The sequence below is a fragment of the Diadema antillarum genome, unplaced genomic scaffold (assembly GCF_040938485.1).
Source record: "Diadema antillarum isolate AM-2024a unplaced genomic scaffold, OU_Dant_1.0 scf00000205, whole genome shotgun sequence".
Lineage (NCBI taxonomy): Eukaryota > Metazoa > Echinodermata > Echinoidea > Diadematoida > Diadematidae > Diadema > Diadema antillarum.
In genome coordinates this window covers 123,251-143,740 of record NW_027271094.1, presented here as the reverse complement: position 1 = coordinate 143,740, position 20,490 = coordinate 123,251, and the positions used below count along the sequence as shown (strand labels likewise).

Genomic DNA, 20,490 nt, shown 5'->3' with positions numbered 1-20,490 from the left:
CTACATACACTGATTACTACGGCCAGCGCATGCGCACACATCACATGCGAACAAATTTCAAATCCATGAACGGATAAGATGTTTTTGTGTGCATGCGCTGGCCGTCAATTCAGTGTAGCTCTCCCAAGGTCCTCTCGACCGAGTCACATTTAGTCATCAATTCGAACAGAAAGGGACTATTGGCAAAACCAAACGTTGCCCGAAGCCTGTTTTCAATACTTCAACTTAACTGGTAAGTCTTCAAATTGAAGAAAGTTTTGGATTTTAAGTTGATATTTACCCGCGATACTAAATCTGTCATGATCCTGAATGTTACAATGCGAAGCCCCATTTAGCTATGCGTATGAGGCTGCTGGTTGCAGTTAGCTATGCGTATGGGGCTGCACGCTGCTGGTCGCAGTTACCATGCAATAATGGTTTTGTACAATATGTGTACTACCTCGCCGCCGTACGGCGGCGGCTCTGGTACGAAACCATTATTGCATGATTACTAAGACATAAGAGCACTTTGGGGCGAGTAAGTCTCACAGTGTTAGTTATATGAAAGGTACTTTAACCTGAAACACAAACTAAGACAAGGAAAATCAGGGAAACTTTTGAGGTACCAAAACTTTATATTATATTTAACTACTTGCAAGAAAAGATAGAGCAATGGCATCACATGCTAAGACCAGGCAAGTCTTCTGCAACGGAATTGTGTTTTGACTTTTTCATTTCAGCAGCCCTTGAGAATATGCTAGAAGAAGAGCCAAGCTGCTTGCTCATTGCTGATATGTCTCCAGATTTTATACACATCACAGCTTTCACCAATGAAGCAACTGCAGATCATAGAGTTTCGTCATGGGTCCATGGGGGTGAAGGTAGTTGACACCATTCCTTGGTGTGGGTGTCTCAGTGTAGCTGCATACATAAATACCCGGGAATCGATGATCACACTCGTATCTTTGGCCATTTCTGGAGCACATATTGAGGAGAGAAGTGATTATAAACAATTAGTGATACTATAATCTAAATGTACAATAAAAATAAGACACGTAGTGATGAATGATGAATAAAAAAAAATCATCTTACATACAAGAAATATTGTTTGACAAACATAGACTTTTGCCCCACATATGAGGATTAAGATAATATCATGATGGACCAGCATACAAGATTATCCCCCAAAGTTGAAAATTGTGGCCAGTAAAGCGTTTTTCAAGCCAGCAACCTAAACATAATCTGAGGGTAGCAGCACCTTAAAGATGAGTCTACATTTGACCATCATATACCCCAAAGAACAAAATTTCAATATCCATCAGGAAACAGCATCTGTATGGAGCACCCAAAACACCAATTAAAATATGACCTTTGACTCTATGAAAGGCAAACACTTGGAGCAGCATTACCGAGAAATGATGCTGGGTGACTGGCTTGCCTCTGTCACATCACATCGTACTCTCAACAGGAATAAAGAAGATCACATCTCATCAAGAGAGGTGTGTGTGATTGCGTGACATGACGTGTAACTTGTTGCAGGAATTACGCCTTCTGCCGGTTATGATACTCTACTCTGTGTCAGTGACATACTGTGATATATATTCGATATGCATGTCTGACTTTTCTGACTCAATCACCATGCCATAAGACTTGATATTTCTATGAACAACTAGAAATATCACTGAAGGTGATTAATAACCCCGCCCCGTGACGACAGTCTTACCCAAGGAATGATCTTTTCTTGAACTTCTGTCATTTAAATGCCATTACCATGGCAACGCAGCTTCCGACACGTCCGAAAAATATGTCTTGCACATCTTCCCACCAAGACTATTGTGTGTGCCACATTTCATAAGCTTTTGTCAAAAACTGAGGAAGTAGTTCAATCCACAAGATCTTTCCTTGATCTTCCGCCATTAATATGCCGTTACCATGGCAACGCAGCTTCCGACACGTCCAAAAAATATGTCTTGCACATCTTCCCGCCAAGACCAATGTGTGTGCCACATTTCATGAGCTTCAGTCGAATACAGAGGAAGTAGTTCAATCCGCAAGATCTTTCCTTGATCTTCTGCCATTTATATGCCGTTACCATGGCAATGCAGCTTCTGACACGTCCGAAAAATATGTCTTCCACATCTTCCCACCAAGATCAAGGTGTGTGCCACATTTCATAAGCTTTGGTCAAAAAACTGAGGAAGTAGTTAAATCCGCAAGATCTTTCCTTGATCTTCTGCCATTAATATGCCATTACCATGGCAACGTACTTTCGGGTACTGTCAAAAAATGCGTCTTGCACATCTACAACCAAAGGCACACATCTGTACCAAGTTTCATGGAAATTGGGCAAACACTGAGGAAGTAGTTTGCAACACAAAATTTTCCATCATTTTGGCTCATAATATGTGAGCTGTTACCATGGCAACATACTTTTTGTCACTGTCAAGAAATGTATCATGCTGACCTATATCCTAAGACAAACATTCAATATGAATTCCATGAGAATTGGAAGAACACTGATGAAGCAGTTTTGCCATGAAGCATTATGCCCTATATTACCAATAACATGCCGTTACCATGGCAACGCACTTTTTGCCACTGCGGAAATATGTGCCTTGCACATTAACATATTCAGATGAACATCTGTACCTAATTTCATAAAAATTGATCAAAAACTGTGGGAGGAGTTCGCAACGCAAGATTTGTACCCATTTTTGCCCATAATATGCCGTTACCATGGCAACGTACTTTTGGGTACTGTCAAAAAATACGTCTTGCACATCTACAACCCAAGGCACACATCTGTGCCAAGTTTTATGGGAATCGGTTGAAAACTGAGGAAGTAGTTCGCGACGCAAGATTTGCAGCGGACCGACCGCCCGACCGACCGCCCGGCCGACCGCCCGACCGTCCGCTGATTCCTATATACCCCCTTCAAACTTCGTTTGGCGGGGGTATAATTATAGTCAGTTGTAACTCCATCTCTCGAACCTCCTTGGAAAGATAGAAACAGGAAAGGAGGTGAAGTTGCAATCTATGTGAAAAATGATGTGATTTATAAGATAAGAGTGACACTGAATTGGCATATGATAATTTCACAAATAAAATTTGCAAAATTTTGGATGAGCATGCACCACTGAGATTGAGGTGTGTTAAGCAAAATAATGATATTCCATGGTTGAACAAAGAGGTTAAAGATATGATGAAGCAAAGAGATATTTTAAAGAAGAAAGCCAAGGTTTATAATAATCCAAGTGATTGGGAAAGTTACCATACGCAACAAAATCAAGTAACAAGTAAGCTTCATAAGCTAAGAACTTAATATATTCAGAGTAGCACTGAACGCGATTCTGGTGACAGCGAAAAGACGTGGAAAACATTACGCTGTGTGATTCCTAAGAAACGTAATCCCAGTGTATACTCTGTTCAAGCTGATGGTGATGTAATTGAAGATAATCGTGAGGTTGCTGAGTTATTCAATGAATATTTTACTAAGATGGTTGGGAGACTAAAGATTCAATGTAAATTTGGGGATGATTTTTTTAAACATTTTAGTGAATCTGTGAAATCGAAATTTGAACTTAATCCAGTAACAGAGAGGAACTTTCACATGGGCTCTCGATGAATAAATCTACTGGTCTGGACAATATACCGGCAAAGGTCATTAAAGTTGCAGCCTTGCTTATTGTGTCACCTCTAACGCATGTGATCCAATCTGTCATTAAAATACGGCATTGTTCCGACTGAATGGAAGACCGCTAAAGTCATTCCTTTACCCAAGTGTAACAGTGCTTTTGAAATGTCCAACTATCATCCAATTTCTGTACTGCCGGTATTGTCAAAAGTTTTAGAGAGAGTGGTCCAGCGACAAGTAACTAAATACTCAAACGAGAATTTAATTCTCTCTTGTAAACAATCAGTTTTTCTTGAAAACCACTCAACCAATACTTCTCTGTTAAATGCTGTTGAAGATTTACAGGACAAAGGTCTTATTACGTGCCTTCTTACTTGAGATCTTAAGAAGGCATTCAACATGGTGGATCATGTTATTCTGCTAGAGAAGCTGAAGCATTATGGTTTTGATGAGGGAAGTGTGTCCTGGTTCCAAAGCTACTTAAAGGTATTGTATAGGTTTGGTTGAGACCTAAGTTCAGGTTTCTGACATTTTTTGGTGAGATAATGAGAAACCTCTTATAAAATATGAAAGAGCATGTAACTCCATGAGGAATTCAACTTTTATTAGATGAAAATTGGTTTTGAAATGGCTGAGATATCCAAAACAGAGTGATTCAATAAAGTGTGGGACCCACATTTTATTACGATCGCTTTGTTTTACTTTGTTTTTGGATGTTTCAGCCATTCCAAACATGATTTTCATCAAATAAACTTTGAATTCCTCTTAAAATGGTATGCACTGTACTATTTCATAAGTGTTTTCTTGGTATCTCACAAAAAGTTAAAAGCCCAATTCTCATCTCCACCAATACTGTACTATCCCTTTAACTGGTAGACTTCAGGCCACTATGGTGCATGGATATACTTCATCGCACAGGAGAGTTGAGTTCGGTGTACCTCAAGGATCTATACTTGGCCCACTGCTGGTTTTGTTGTCTATTAATGATATCCCAAATGTAATACAGCACTGTCAACTATCACTGTATGCTGATGACACATGTCTCTATTTTTCATCTAGTGATCCTCATGTTATGTCTGCCTAAATTGATGAAAATTTACAAAGTATTTCGTCTTGGCTCACGGATACCAAATTGATTTTGAATGCAGCAAAGTCTGAATACATGGCTCTTATTGGTTCCCAAAGGCGACTGAGTAGATTTAATGATTTGATTAAACTTGCTGTAGGTGGGGAAATTTTGCACCGTGTTTCAAAATGTGAATATCTGGGAGTGATTTTTTATTCTACTTTAAATTGGAAATATCATATTGATTATATTCGTAGAAAGGTTGTTAAAGAGTTTTCTTCTCTGTGAAGCAAAATCATTTTTGAATTCTCATATTGCAAAAATGTTATATCACACAATCATTCAATCTCATTTTGATTATTGTTCTTCTGTATGGACCAATGCTAATAAGTCCCATCTGAATATGCTTTTCATTCTACAGAAAAGAGCCTTGAGAATTATTCTATATTCTGATATGTTTGCACGAAGTGATGAATTATACAACCAGTCAGGAATCGAACCTCTTCAAAGGAGATGGAAAAGAATGAATCTTATTCTTCTGTTCAAATGTGTCCATCACACTGCGCCTGAATACCTTGCCAATCGAATACTGTAAAACATGATATATTCGCGGCATGAAATTTTCGCGAATTGGAGCCGACAGCCTTTTTCGTGGCATGAAATTTTCGCGAATTGCTACTGGCATTCAATGCATATAGTGTAGACAAAAGCTTTCGTGTGCATTTTAATTTCGCGAATTTTGGCGCTCGCGAAATTCGCGAAATTAAAATGCACGCGAAAATTCCTCGTTTTACAGTATGCATACAAACTCAACAATACTGTAAAAGTGGAAATTTTTGCGCAACCAGAAACTAGTGCGAAAATAAAAGCATGTGAATATTTTTGCTTGCCATATGTTCCAGTGTGGGATGTCTTGATTCTGCTGAATTAAAAACACGCGAAACTCTTCTCATGCAGCCAAGCGTGAAAAATTAGTCGCGCGAAAATATCCACTCTTACAGTATTCTCTTCGAAATACTCTATGTAAAATATTTTTGCCAAAACCAAAACCAAATTTTAAACGGAACAGTTTTTTATGTTCTAGTGCTGCTTCAATATTATCTAATAATTTATTGTATGATCTTCGATCGAGTTATAAAATCTGTACCTTTTTAAACGGAATATTAGAAGACATGATTTGTTTTGAGGCTACATCTTAAATGTACATAGCTTCTGTTGTTATTACATATACACACTGATTAATATTCATATCATGAATGATTATTTGCAGAGAATTCAATTTATCTAGGGACACTTTCCATGCTTTTGAAGTGAACAAGTATACTAGTATTTATTGTTGTCTGAGTGCTTTTATTTTTGTTTGTTTTGTTATGTTTGAAAATCAGTCTTGTGCTGAAATAGATATCCACCCTGTGAATGGAAATGAGTAAATAAATAAATAAAATAGGTCTACATTACATCTTGCCAATGTGAAAAGATGATGTCACACGATTGGCAAAAAACTGTAATTACATGTCTGAAAGTTTGGCAAAACCCCAAATTTATCATGGCTTGCATTCCTTGAAAAAGGGTTAAGACGGCTAAATTGTTTCAGAAAGCACATTTCAGAATTTGAAAATGTTTACTCAACTTTTGATAATCACTAACTGGTAATGTCCAACGTTCACAATACTTTGAGCTATTTTCAAAATGTGGGAAAAAAGTCACATAATCTCAAAACACATGGAACCTCATCCACTGCATTATTTGCTACATATTTTTGAGCAGATATAGATTAGGAATTTCATCACTTGGTTTACAAGAAGAACTTGAGATGTTTCTATGGCCACTGGTATGCCTCCACCTTCTCACATTATTCTTTCAATAGGTCTATAGTACGTCATGACCAGATGACTTACAGTTTCACATGATTGGTAAAATATTGAAATTATATGTTTCGAAGTTGATGACACACTTCCAAATATGCTGAGCATATATTCATTCCTTGAAACAGGTTACATTTAGATGGCTATACCCGGTGTCACAAAAAAAGCGGAACGGTGGATTTTCAGTACCCGCCGTCAATGCGAGGCCGAGTTATCCGCGAGTCCGAGTTTAGCCTGATCCCGTTCGGGTAAGTTCTGAGACTGAACCTTTTTGGTTAATATTTCACATTTTCATTGTTACCCATCGAATATCTTGTTATTACAGCGTTATTCCGCACATTTCCTAGGCATATGTTCACATTTGGGAGCGAAATTTGACAACTTTTGCAGGTGTACCAGAACTTTGTTTGGGCTTTAAATCAAATTTTCATTATAACCAACCAAACAAACAGTAGAAAACATAGAGTGGATGATGTTGCGGCTTGAATTTTCACGGTTGTAACCGGAATTTCATTATAACCATGTTAGTTTTAACGGGAGCGCACTGTACAACAGAATTACCTTATCACAGTCTCATCTAAATCTGCTTTTTATGGTTTTTACCAAAATTTCTAAAAATACTGTCTTGTGATTCTTCTCATGATGTAAAATTTAGAGGGCTTTTCTCTCTGTGGACATACATGTGGACATACATGTGATGCAGCATGATGAAATAAAACTTTGCACAGGTTAGTTGTGGAACTCCACAAAAATGGTTATGAAGTTTTATATCCAGTTTTCTGCAGCTTCGCCTTCCTTGATAATTTGTTACTAATTTTGAAAATAAGAAACTGCAATATCAATCCCGGGTAACAAAAATTTAGATTCAAAATGGTTTGCAAAATTTCATAGCGTCAATCTACATGCGTAGAGCAGACAGTATTAGCAATCACCATTGTAGATATCAACTTCAAACACAGGTGGTAGTATGACATGACATTTTTCAACAGGTTAGTTGTGGCAAAACTCAATAAAGGGTAAAGAAATAATTACTATAAAATGCTAAAAACTGGTATGCACTCTTTAGATATAAAGTGATATACTAGGCAAGTGCAGAAATGTGCCTCGCCCACAAATGTACAACACATTTGTAACAAGAGACCCGCGGGTCTAGCGCTCACCTGAGTATCGCAAGTTCACCTTTCACGCAGTCACTAATCTAAATTATTCACAGCTCTACCAAAATTTGACGAGGCATTCTCAAGTGGAAGATGAAAATGTACAATAAGGGCCCAATTTTTTCAAGATTCCTTAATTTGGGGGAATTGGGGCCCCCTGGGGCCCTCTGGGTGGGGCATGGTGCCCAGTTTGATAAATTGAGATCCTGACCACCTAGGGATGCTACCTGCCAAGTTTGACAAAAATCCATCATGAGATTTTCAGGAAGAAGATGAAAATGTACAATTCAGGCCCCCATTTGGACCCTTCCAACCACCCCCCTCCCCCCTACCCCCAAGAGGGGCACCCCTGGATCTCCTATGAACAAACTTGAAACTACAGTCATTAATGTACTCACTCATAGTATTATCTCAGCTCTATAACTTCTGATTCTAGAGAAGACTTTTAAAGATTCCTTCATTTGGGGGGTTTGGGCCCCCTGGGGGCCCCCTGGGCGGGGCATGGTGCCCATTTTAACAAATTGAGATCCTAACCCCCTAGGAATGCTACCTGCCAAGTTTGGTGAAAATGGGTAATGGGGTTCTCAAGAAGAAGATAAAAATGTACAATTTAGGCCCCATTAGGACCCCTCCTCACCCCCCCCCCCCCCCCCGGGTCCCAAGGGGGGCACCCCTGATTCTGCCATGAACAAACTTGAAACTACAGTCATCAATGTGCTAACTCATAGTATTAACCTAGCTCTATCACTTCTGGTTCTAGAGAAGAAGGTTTTTGCGGATTCCTTAATTTTGGGGGGTTTGGGCCCCCTGGGGGCCCCCTGGGTGGGTCATGGTGCCCATTTTAACAAATGGAGTTCCTAACCCCCTAGGGATGCTACCTGCCAAGTTTGGTGAAAATGGGTCATGGAGTTCTCAAGAAGAAGATGAAAATGTACAATTTAGGCCCCATTAGAACTCTTCCCCACCCCCCTCCCCTGAGTCCCAAGGGGGGCACCCCTGATTCTGCCATGAACAAACTTGAAACTACAGTCATCAATGTACTAACTCATAGTATTAACTTCGCTCTATCACTTCTGGTTCTAGAGAAGAAGATTTTTACAGATTCCTTAATTTTGGGGGGTTTGGGCCCCCCTGGGGGCCCCCTGGGTGGGGCATGGTGCCCATTTTAACAAATTGAGTTCCTAACCCCCTAGGGATGCTACCTGCCAAGTTTGATGAAAATCGGTCATGGGGTTTTCAAGAAGAAGATGAAAATGTAAAAAGTTTACGCACGACGCACGACGGACGACGCACGACGGACGACGGACGACGGACGACGGACGACGCACGACGCACGACGGACGCCGGACGAAGGGCGATCGCAATAGCTCACTTGAGCCTTTGGCTCAGGTGAGCTAAAAATCTAACTTTAATTGTTATACAGTGAAATCAAGGCAAAGTGTGAGTACAATAAGAGCTTTGCAACTTAACATTGGCCCCTAAAAGTTTGTTGACCCCTGTTTGTGACCTTTGACCTTGTGGTGATCTTCAACTCCCCAAGAGACATCTACCACCAAAGTTTGGTGGCAAACAGTCCTACTGAGCAAGAGATAAAAGCCATAATCGAAACGCGCCATAAAAACGTAACATTGGCCCCTTAAAGTTTGTTGACCCCTGTTTGTGACCTTTGACCTTGTGGTGACCTTCAACTCCTCAAGGGACACCTACCATCCAAGTTTTGTCACAAATGGACATACCAATCAAAAGTTACATGCCATAATCAAAGTGGGCCGTAAAAACTTAACAGTGGCCCCTTAACCCTAAAAAGGCCAGGGGGGGGGGGTTTGAATCAACCCCCTCAACATTTTTCGCGACTACTCTGCCGCGCAAAATTTTCTGCCCGCGCCGTTCGCTGACTTATTACTTTCAAGTCTTGCGCATCTTTTGACACCATTTTCGCGAAAATCGCGCATACCATAACGACGCTGCATAACGTTTTATACATGCTTGTCACACCGAAAATGGCTCAAAAATGTGATTTTGTGTATAAAGTCTATGCAAATGGAGTTTTCTCTTTCTATTCATAAAGATATGATTATTTTCACTTTCATAGGCTGAAACTAATTAATTTTAGCATAATTATGCTTGTAATAGGTTCTGTCATAAATTTTGTAGAAAAAAATGATAAAACACAAGGTCGAAAAAACACAGAAATACATAAGAAATTCATAAAACAATAAAATACATAAGAAATTGATATTGATACCAATTTTTTTTTCAAATACATTGTTAGGAATGCTACAAAGAATGTTTTCACCAAAAATTAGGATTCTAGGAGCTTTAATTTCTGATTTAGAGCAAAATGTATGATTTTATGCATATACAGTACTCTCCGCGTAATCGGGTATCGCTTAAACGGGTACTCCGTTTAATTGGGTAGTAATGTCAAAATCAGTTCCAATGCACATTAAAATTACCTGATAATCGGGTTGCCTCTCCGCATAAATGGGTAAATAATTTTCTTCTAATCTAATTTCTACCCACATTTTATCTCAGCTATGACGCTTTAAGAAATCATGAATGGCAAAGTTCATTTGGGGAGGGATTAAAAATGAAAACGAATATAATTACACATGTAGCTGGCACTCACAATTGCACAGACAGACAGGAGTTGAACACACTTCACTTGCGCTCCGAATGTGCCTTACAAGCACGTGTGTTAAGCATACAGTGTAGGTGTTTGGTGCAGTGTACAGTGCATGTACACACACATTGTGTGTGTCCAATGTGAATGAGATGTGTTCTTCTGTTAATCGGGTAAGAAATGCTCTGCCAGAGTCTACCCGATTATGCGGAGAGGTAATGCACGTGCCAAATTTCATGGTGATTGCGCGTTCGACGGCCGAGATCTCGGGGGGGGGGGGGGGGGGGGGGGGGGTGTTGAATCAACCCCTGCCAATAACCTTTGACCTTAAGGTGACCTTCCTGTTTGGTAACATGTGTAACTCTGCATAAACACTCTTCACTCCAAGTTTGATTGACTTTGAAGCACTCAGTACAAATTCAAGTTTTTGTAGCGTTACGGATGGACGGATGGACGACGGACGGACAGATGCCGAAGGCCATCCCTCAGTCTCCCCTCTCCTTTTTTCTTGAGTGTAAATATTCCAGATCTAATACAGTAAAAGTTGATATTTTCGTGTGAGTAAATTTTCGTGCTGGGTAGTATGAGTTTCGCATTTTTAATTCCGCTGAATCGAGACACAAACTACTGGTACGTATAGGAAGCAAAAATATTTGCATGCATTTGTTCTCGTGCTGGTTTCTGGTTGCATAAAATGCACAAAACTTTGAACACCACAAAAATGTCTGATTATTCAGTATTTTGTTTATTGAAAGAAATACACATGTATAGTAGTGAAATAATTTTGAATACAATGCATATATCTATATATACATGATATCAAATTACAAATATATGGTTTAAGCGCATTATTCATTCAATGAATGAAGTCATCAACTATACAAAACAAACAACTAAGGATCACATCATATAGTTGCTGGTAGTAGCTCCTTGATCACACGATTGCTGGTCTACTTTAATGTTTGTGTGATGGATTGTACATGATGCACATGCACCTAGCCTGAAGTAAGGTAGTTGTTGATCTTGCGAACATGCTGCAGATGGTGTCACTGTGTGTAGGCACATCTTATCTGTCATTACACTCTTCCATTAGGGGTTAGCGAGGATATGCAGAATCAGAACTGATTCTTTTATCTATGAAGTGAAAACCATCTGTATGCTTCCCATAAATTATGCTAACATCCTACGTGTACATGCTGCAACTGAGCCTAATGCATCACACAAACTTCTCACAAGGTCCCTCCCTCTCCCCCGCTAGCCCACAAACAAGCCTACACACGCCGCTTGCACGTCCTCTATCTACCACACAGTGGGGAGTGAAGTGCGGAGAGGGAAAAGCAGGAGGAAACCAAAAGCAGATGGATGGTTTTTACCTCACTGATAAAAGAATTAGTTATGATTCTGCTGACCTACATCAGTAAACAACCATCTGTCCCTTCCCACAAATACTGTAAAACACGATATATTCGCGGCATGAAAATTTCGCGAATTGGAGCCGACGGCCTTTCTTGCAGCATGAAATTTTCGAGACTTACCACTGGCATCCAATGCATATTGTGTAGGCAAGAACTTTTGCGTGCATTTCAATTTCGTGAATGTTGACGCTCGCTTGCGAAAATTAAAATGCATGCGAACATTCCTCGTCTTAGAGTAATACTAAACCAACATACATTTGTACATGTAGAAGGGTGGAGCAAACACTGCCTATTAGGCAATGCCTGACCTCTTAGTCACCGCCACCAGAACGGAGATTATGTGGTGGTTGGTGAAGATGAAGAGTATTTTGAAGGTAGACAGGGACAAATTTGCGCAATGTACGGTAAACAAGAAGAAGAATCATTGCATAGATATGGGGGAAATAGTGAAATTCTAAGCATTTGACCTTGACCTTTGACCTTGAGCATGTGCACTCTAAAGTTGATAGGCACAACTTCACCCCCTAATACACATACATGCCAAATTTCATTAGGATACCGGAAAAGGTTTTTTAGTTACGCTGTCCACAAAAATCATTACGGATGGACGGGAGGACGGACGGACGGAAGGACGGACAGACAATCCAAAAACATAATGCCTCCGGCACCACTTCGTGGCTGAGGCATAAAAAAGTCAAACCTGATATTGATTCTGATCACTTCATGTGAAAATGACTAATGGACAAAAATAAAACTTCAAACTAACTAATGAATTTTAGCAGTCATTGTGTGCATTCTCTTTTGTGTCATTTCGTATCTGAAAAGAGTTTTGAGTTTGGGGTATTTTTATGAAAATAAGTCACTGTGTCAAAATGTTTGGTCAATTTCGACAACTTAGGTGCCAAAATGTTCTGCATTAAATGCTATAAGATTAGCTTAAAAATTTGTCAATTCAAATGAGCTTGTTTAAACATTTTGTCTGAAAACAAAGATATGAACTTAACTTGACAGCCAGAAATCAATTCCAGGCATGCTACTTACCAAGTACTGGGGGAGCACCCCTGATTCCGCAATGAACAAATTTGAAACAATGTTCAGTCATCAATGTACTAACTCATAGTATTAACTTAGCTCTATCACTTCTGGTTATAGAGAAGAAGACTTTTTAAGTTTCTTTGATTTTGGGGATTTGAACCCCCTGGGGCTCTGAGGTGGGGCAGGGTGCCCATTTGAAGGAATTTAGATTCTATGCTCCTAGAGATGCTACCTGCCAAGTTCGGAGAAAATTCATCATGGGGTTTTCAAGAAGATGCAATTTAGGCTCCCATTAGGACTCTCCCACCCTCTTCCCTGGATCCTAAGGGGGGCAACCCTTAATTCCGCCAATCTTGAAACTACAGTCATCAATGTACTAACTCATCTGGTTGTAGAGAAGAATATCTTTAAAGATTCCTTAATCTTGGAGGAATTGGGCCCCCCTTGGCCCCCCTCCCAAAAAAAAGGTGGGGCATGGTACCCATTGGAACAAATTGAGATCCTATCCCCCTAGGGATGCTACCTGCCAAGTTTGGTACCAAGGCAAGTGCCAAAATGTATCTCGCCCATTCGCGTAGAAGAAATCAATGTTTTTCTAAATCTCCGAAGTTCATTGACTCCGCCTATGACCTTTGTCCTTGTGATGTTCAACTCCGCAAGGGACATTTACCAGCCAAATTTGGTCACAAATGGACATATGGATCAAAAGTTATAAGCCATAATCAAAACGCACCATAAATACTTAACATTGGGCCCTAAGAGTTTGTTGACCCCTGTCTGTGACCTCTGACCTTGTGATGAACTTTATCTCCCCAAGGGACATCTACCATCGAAGTTTGGTCACAAACGGACATAGGGATCAAAAGTTATGAGCTATGATCGAAATGCACCGTAAAAACTTAACATTGGGCCCTAAAAGTTTGTTGACCCCTGTCTGTGACATTTGACCTGGTGATGACCTTCAACTCCCAAAGGGACATCTAAAATTTACATTCCAAGTTTGGTCACAAATGGACATATGGATCAAAAATTTTGAGCCATAATCGAAACGCGCCCTAAAAACTTAACATTGGGCCCTTTAAGTTTGTTGACCCCTGTCTGAGACAGTTGACCTTGTGATGAACTTTATCTCTCCAAGAGACATCTACCATCGAAGTTTGGTCACAAACGGACATAGGGATCAAAAGTTATGAGCCATAATCGAAATGCGCCGTAAAAAATTAACATTGGGCCCTAAAAGTTTGTTGACCCCTGTCTGTGACCTTTGACATGGTGATGACCTTCAACTCCCCAAGGGACATCTACATTCCAAGTTTGGTCACAAAGGGACATATGGATCAAAAGTTTAGAGCCCTAATCGAAATGCGCCCTAAAAACTTAACATTGGGCGCTAAAAGTTTGTTGACCATGTCTGTGACCTTTGACCTTGTGGTGACCTTATACTCTTTAAGGGACATCTACCATCCAAGTTTGATCTAAAATGGACATATACATCAAAAATTATGAGCCATGATCGAAATGCGCCATAAAAACTTAATGTTGGGCCCTAAAGTTCATTGACCCCTGATTGTGACCTTTGACCTTGGGGTGACCTTCATGTTTGGTAAAATGTGTAACTTTGTATAACCATTCTTCCCTCCAAGCTTGATCGAAATGAAAGTCCTCAGTAGAGAGTTATTCAAGTTTTTGTAGCGTTATGGACGGACGGACGAACAGACGTCGCAGGCGATCCCCTAGTCTCCCCGCACCTTCGGTGGGCTCAAGAAAAACCAGTCATGAGGTTTTTCAAGAAAACGAAACTGTAAAAGGTTTATGCATGACGGACGCCATACAACGTATGACAGATGATGCATGCTGGACGCCAAATGAAGAGTGATCGCAAAAGCTCATTTAAACCTTTGGCTCAGATAAGCTAAAAATGCATGAAAACAGAAAGCTAGGGATTTTCACAAACAACAATTTGAGCAAGATTTGGGATTTTTGCACACAGCATGCTGTCAAGTGGTGCACTCTCAAGACAGCTAAGGACTTGGTTGGTACCTTCTTGCACGTATAAGCAGTTTTGTCTCATCCCCAAACTTTGATCACATTCTTCTCCATCAGGTAATAATTTGGGAAAGTTAAATCTACAGTTTCAACTGCTTTGTATGGGCATTTCCCTACTGAAAATACAGTCATATCATACATCACCCTTGAAGCTTTTGAATCAATCTTTGATTCATGCAAAACTAGAAATGTCGCTATGGCGACTGTTGCCTCCGCCATAATGCATGATTCTCCCAATAGGCGTATAGTACAATGTCTTCACAATGTGTGATCCATGACAGTTTCACATAACTGGCAAAATATTGAAATGACAGGTTTGTCAGAAATGTCTTGAACTGGGTTTGCTATAATTTTCTAAGAGTGCAGGTACACATATTTGGGGAATTGAGAATTTTTACTTGAATTCTGATGGACCTTTTTATAAAATTATGCATTGAGTAATTTCTAAGGCATGAAGAAAGAGTGTAATGACGGTACAAAATAGATTTTTTTTTTTTTGGGGGGGGGGAGAGCATTGAAACCTGGCCTTTGACCCTTAACCTCTGACCTTTGACCTTCTGGCTGGAAATTTCCAGGAGAATCTCCATTAGGTAATGCATGTATTAAGTTTTGAAACTAATAATCCACTGCAAGCATTATATACTAGTATATGAGGGAAATAGTAAAATTTTGAGGAGTCGACCTTGACCTTTGACCCCTGACTATTGACTCATGACCCCTGAATTCCCTAGATAATCTCTGCCAGTCAGTACATGCATATGTACCAAGTTCCACCAAGATACATTGAACCATTTGCGAGAAAAGTGATATTGCAACATTTTCACCTAACCTTTGACCTTTAACCTTATGACATGAAACTCTCATTGGAGAATCTTTATGCAGTAGTACATGTCCACACCAAGTTTCAAGAAAATACCTTTGGGTATTGCATAGATATGGGGGAAATTGCAACATTTGTAGCATTTGACCTTGACCTTTGACCTCTTGCCAATGTCACTAAAATCTACTCAACTAATTGTCCCATCATACATCATCCTTGGACCAAGTTTGGTGAAAGCTGCTTCATCCAGTTTTGAGTTATCACGTAAACAGATAAATTTTAGGATTTGACCTTGATCTTTGACCTTTGACCCCTGTTCGATTTCACTGAAAAACTAATCAATTGTCCCATCATACATCATCTTCCAACAAAGTTTGGTGAAATTTGCTCCACCCAGTCTTGAGTTATCGCGTAAACGGATACAATTTCATGATTTGACCTTGACCTTTAACCAATTTCACCCAAAATCCAACCAAATAATTCCCCCATCATACTTCATACTTGGACCAAGTTTGGTAATATTCCAGTAAATATTACTCAAGTTATCGCATAAACGAAAGCGGACGGACGTACGGACGGACAACCCGAAAACATAATGCCTCCGGCACCACTTCGTGGCGGAGGCATAAAAATGTTATTCTAAACTACTGCACCAGGACCCCATTACTGTAAAAAGGAATTTTCGCGTGCATTTTAATTTCGCGAATTTCGCAAGCGCCAAAATTCGCGAAATTAAAAGAGCACGCGAAAGTTTTTTTCTACACTACATGCATTGAACGCCAGAGGCAATTCGCGAAAATTTCATGCCACGAAAGAGGCTGTCGGCTCCAATTAGCGAAAATTTCATGCCGCGAATGAATGTTTTACAGTACTAGAAACTTGACTTGTGATTAAACGCAACTTCACATCAAATGCAAGTATCGCCCGCAAAGTGGGTTTGATCCTTGCATTTTGTTGCTAGAAGAGACTTGTGTTTGATTGCTAAATGTGTATAATTCTTGTCAAATATTCAGATTTAAATAATTGTGGATGGTCTGAAATTAGCCAAAATAAATACCTGCAAATAGCATCGTCTGTACATTGCAGCAAGCAATGGCAGTAAGTATTGAAAAGTACGCTAAAATACGAAAATGTGTGTAAAATCCTTGAGTAATGAAGTTTTTACAGAACACAACATAAAGATTGAAATTGCTCAGATACCTCAATATGTGCATAATTTTCTGTCACAAAAAAATAAACTCACGTTCTTGCTGACTTTAGTCCCTGAAAAAACACATTCTGTGATATGGTATTGAAATCAATAAGTTGGATCACATTATAAGCTGTTGCAAGTTTGTTTGCAAGAAGTTTTTATGATTGCATTTATCGCAGCACCACTTCTTAATGAAACTTGAATTTACCTTGTAATCTTTGCAGGATTTCAGTCACAGGCACCAGAAGAACCTCAATAAACTCACTCTCATCTGTAGACAAGATATGAATGCAAATGAATAACTCTCTGAATGCAAATATTTCCAGCCCTAATTATCATGACTCAATGAAGATGGGATTTCATTGACTGAAGCAAAGTTGGTATAGAATCATGCAAAATCACTCATAGGAACCCAGTTTATAAGGGATAACATTTATATTTCACACTGCTACTCGTACAATTAAATATCACAAGTGATACGAGGCGTATCAGGTCAAATATAAGCAGTAAAAGTGCAAGTACATAATGGTAAAATTGCTTTGGAGGTAAAATGCCGTACAAAAAAAGAGACCCAAGGGTTTTTTGCACTGACATGAGTTCTATCACAAGTTCACCTTCCACACATTCTTGCATACTATTACCCAAGAAGAACATTGCAAACTTGGGGAACTTTAGGGGACCTTCAGGAGGGCATGGTGTTGTTACGACCAAAATCACACTGAGAATGATCGCACAAAGAACCAATTCACTAATGTTCAGGTGGTGTATTAACAGTAAAATTTTGGGTACAGACAGTAATCAATAAACAATCTGAATGCAGCCCCAAGTCCTCTTCAAGCCACAAGCACATTTCTAAAACATCTGTCATTTGAAACTAATCTACATGCATATGCAGCCAAATGCTGCAACAAATTCTGCTGCTATCCCCATGTGTTTTCATGGTGATCGTAAGTCTTTTTTTAATTGATGGCCTGAAGAAAGGCTAGGGTCTCAGTGGAGTTAGTTTATTCTTTGTTCATCTCACAAGCTAGCCACAAAGAAGTTCTGTGACTAGCCATAGCTCATAGGCACATGTATCGTGATTTTATAGTAGTGTGTCACTGTGTGTGTGTGTGTGGTGGTGGTGTGCTTCGTACACTACATGCATAACTGCGTCCACTATGTGCCAGTGATCAGTCGCAGGCGGACGACTATAATTAACTCCCCTGAAACCCACGAAACGTTTTGAATTTTCAACCGTCATCAAGGCAGTGCGAATCGGGCGTTCTCATTTTCACCAAAATTTCACCTTCTCATATCTCCGCTATACATTGACCAAAATCGCTCAAACTTTCAGTATCAATGCAAAATCATGATTTCTATCTACACACAAAATATCACGAGAAACGATTGAGAACTTTTAAAGTTATTCAACATTTCATGTTTCGCTGTCTCGGAAAACTACCCTCCGATTATTTCCAGACACATCTGGTCGCACCATTTAATATTCATGAAACTTGACATATTGATTATCAATCATGTCATGTCAACATCGTGGCACTTGCATTACTCCGTCAAAGACAGCCCGTAATGTAGGTGTCATATTTCATCAGGAAATGTCATTTCGAAGTCATGTAACTCATATTCAGCGGAATGTTCGATATCAGTGGCGTAATTGAAGTTACATAAGGAAATATTTGTCTAAATCTGCCACTGAGATACTTATTCATGCCTTGATTTCTTCTTGGTTGGATTTTCAAATTCATTGTTATGTAATCTTAAAAAAAAAAGTCACAAAACTTCAACGGTTGCAAAATTCTGCTGCCCGATTGTTAACTTTTACTAATAAGTTTGATTCCATATCACCAGTTCTCCATTCCTTGCATTGGGTTACCTGTAGAAAAAAGGATTATTTTCAAGATTCTGTTATTAGTACATCATTCAGTTCATTGTTTCTCCCCCGTAAACATAACTAATTCTGTTCAAAAATACAATCCGATACGAAGGCTACGTTCATCATCAGATACATTCATACTCCAAACACCCAGAGTAAAACATGGGTATGGTGATCATGCTTTTTCCGTCATGGGACCAAAATTGTGGAATCAGTTGCCTCTTCAGTTAAGGGAACTGTCATCTACAGAGTCATTCAAATCCAACCTTAAAACTTATCAGTTCCTTTCATACTGAGGACTGTAATTGTTGTATGTCATTAATGTTGGATCAATACTGTATTTTTAATTGGTATATGTTGTATTCTTTATTTGGTATATATTGTTTTTGTTTACCATTTTCTTCTTTGTTGAAATGTTTGAATATGTATATGCATGTAAATATCTGCTTCATTTCTGAAGCGCCATGAGCACTGAAAAGTGGACCTGTGCGCTATACAAGTAGCCACTATTATTATTATCATTTATCATATTCATTAGACATGGGCAGACGTTAGCAGGGTGGTGTTCGCTTTGCCGAAGACCTATTTTTGAAGTTACAAGTGAAAATAAATGAGGTATCTTGTCAGAAATCTCAAATTGTACGGGAGCAACAAACGAGAATGATGACGTCATATTCTAAGAAAAACTGATTTGCGCTTGCGCAATGAATGGACTTTCCCATGCTGCTTCGATCCAGCGAGCTGATTGGTCGATGCAATGTAGCGTACTGTCACTGCGCGAGATGCGAGGTGGCTGCATGCTGCGGATGCCTAGTACACTGCAAATGCATGCTACGCTATGAGAGTGGGCTGCGGGCGATAGGTGTCGATAAGTACAATGTAGCAGTGTGCTGCAGGGGACTTCGCCACCTCAAAAACAAGCACTTACGTTATCAGAACTGGCCTATTAAAAAGAAATAGCAAAAATGTGAAGATCTATCAGCTATGATACCAGTTGCAAATTCATGACATTGAATTATTTGGACTTTACACAGATTTTACTGCACTAGTAAGTAACATTACAACTACAAATTCCCAGTACGAGTTTACGATCAGAGTACAGCAGTGGCGTATGGCACTGAAGTACAGGTGACGTGAGAGCAACAAAGATGTGGGTACGTGGGACTGTACCCTGTCTTCCCGCATGCGAATGACTATGAATTTCGTGCTTGGAACGAAGGTACAAAGTGCACCTGTTTCGATTATTTCCAGACATATCCGGACGCAATGACTTCTGGAATGTGATATCTTAGAGTTCCGTAAAGAAATACACACTTAGTAATATACTTGAAAGTTTTTTGTTGTTCACGAACTCAAAATGTGAAATTTTAGCAACGATTTCTGACAATTGTTTTCCATTTTGAGAGTGAAGTTATGCTCCATTTTGGAATATTTTATCATTATTTAAAAAAAGGTAACATAATGGCAGGTTTAAAATGAGGGTTTTACTTTCATAACTGTTTGGATTATCAAAAAATATGAATAAATAGTAAAGTTACAGCAGTTTTGCTGCGACACTTTCCTAGCGGTTTCCGTGCGAAACGTGTTCATTCAAGAGGAAAGCGATGTCAGGCCAAAATGAAAACAGTGATTTAATTGCACCCATCCGCTGTGACTGTGATGCAGTGAATTGGTTGTACTTGCAAACTGAACTTGTTTAAAACATCAACCAAAGCTCTCTACTGACTTTCAGCACCACACAGTTTATTCATAATTTATATTTGCACAAATTCTAAAGGCATTCTG

General features: G+C 39.4%; 1 protein-coding gene across 1 annotated transcript in view; it reads right to left on the bottom strand.

Annotated features, from left to right (window-relative positions):
• Positions 1 to 583: 583 nt before the first annotated feature.
• LOC139724020 (ADP-sugar pyrophosphatase-like) overlaps positions 584 to 20,490 on the bottom strand; it is a gene marked incomplete at its 5' end in the record, with an annotated part of 131,155 nt that continues 111,248 nt past the window's right edge. Inside the window, 2 exons of the mRNA XM_071635218.1 lie at positions 584 to 954; positions 17,041 to 17,103. Coding sequence (XP_071491319.1) covers positions 839 to 954; positions 17,041 to 17,103 — 179 coding nt within the window. The remainder of the gene's footprint in view (positions 955 to 17,040; positions 17,104 to 20,490) is intronic.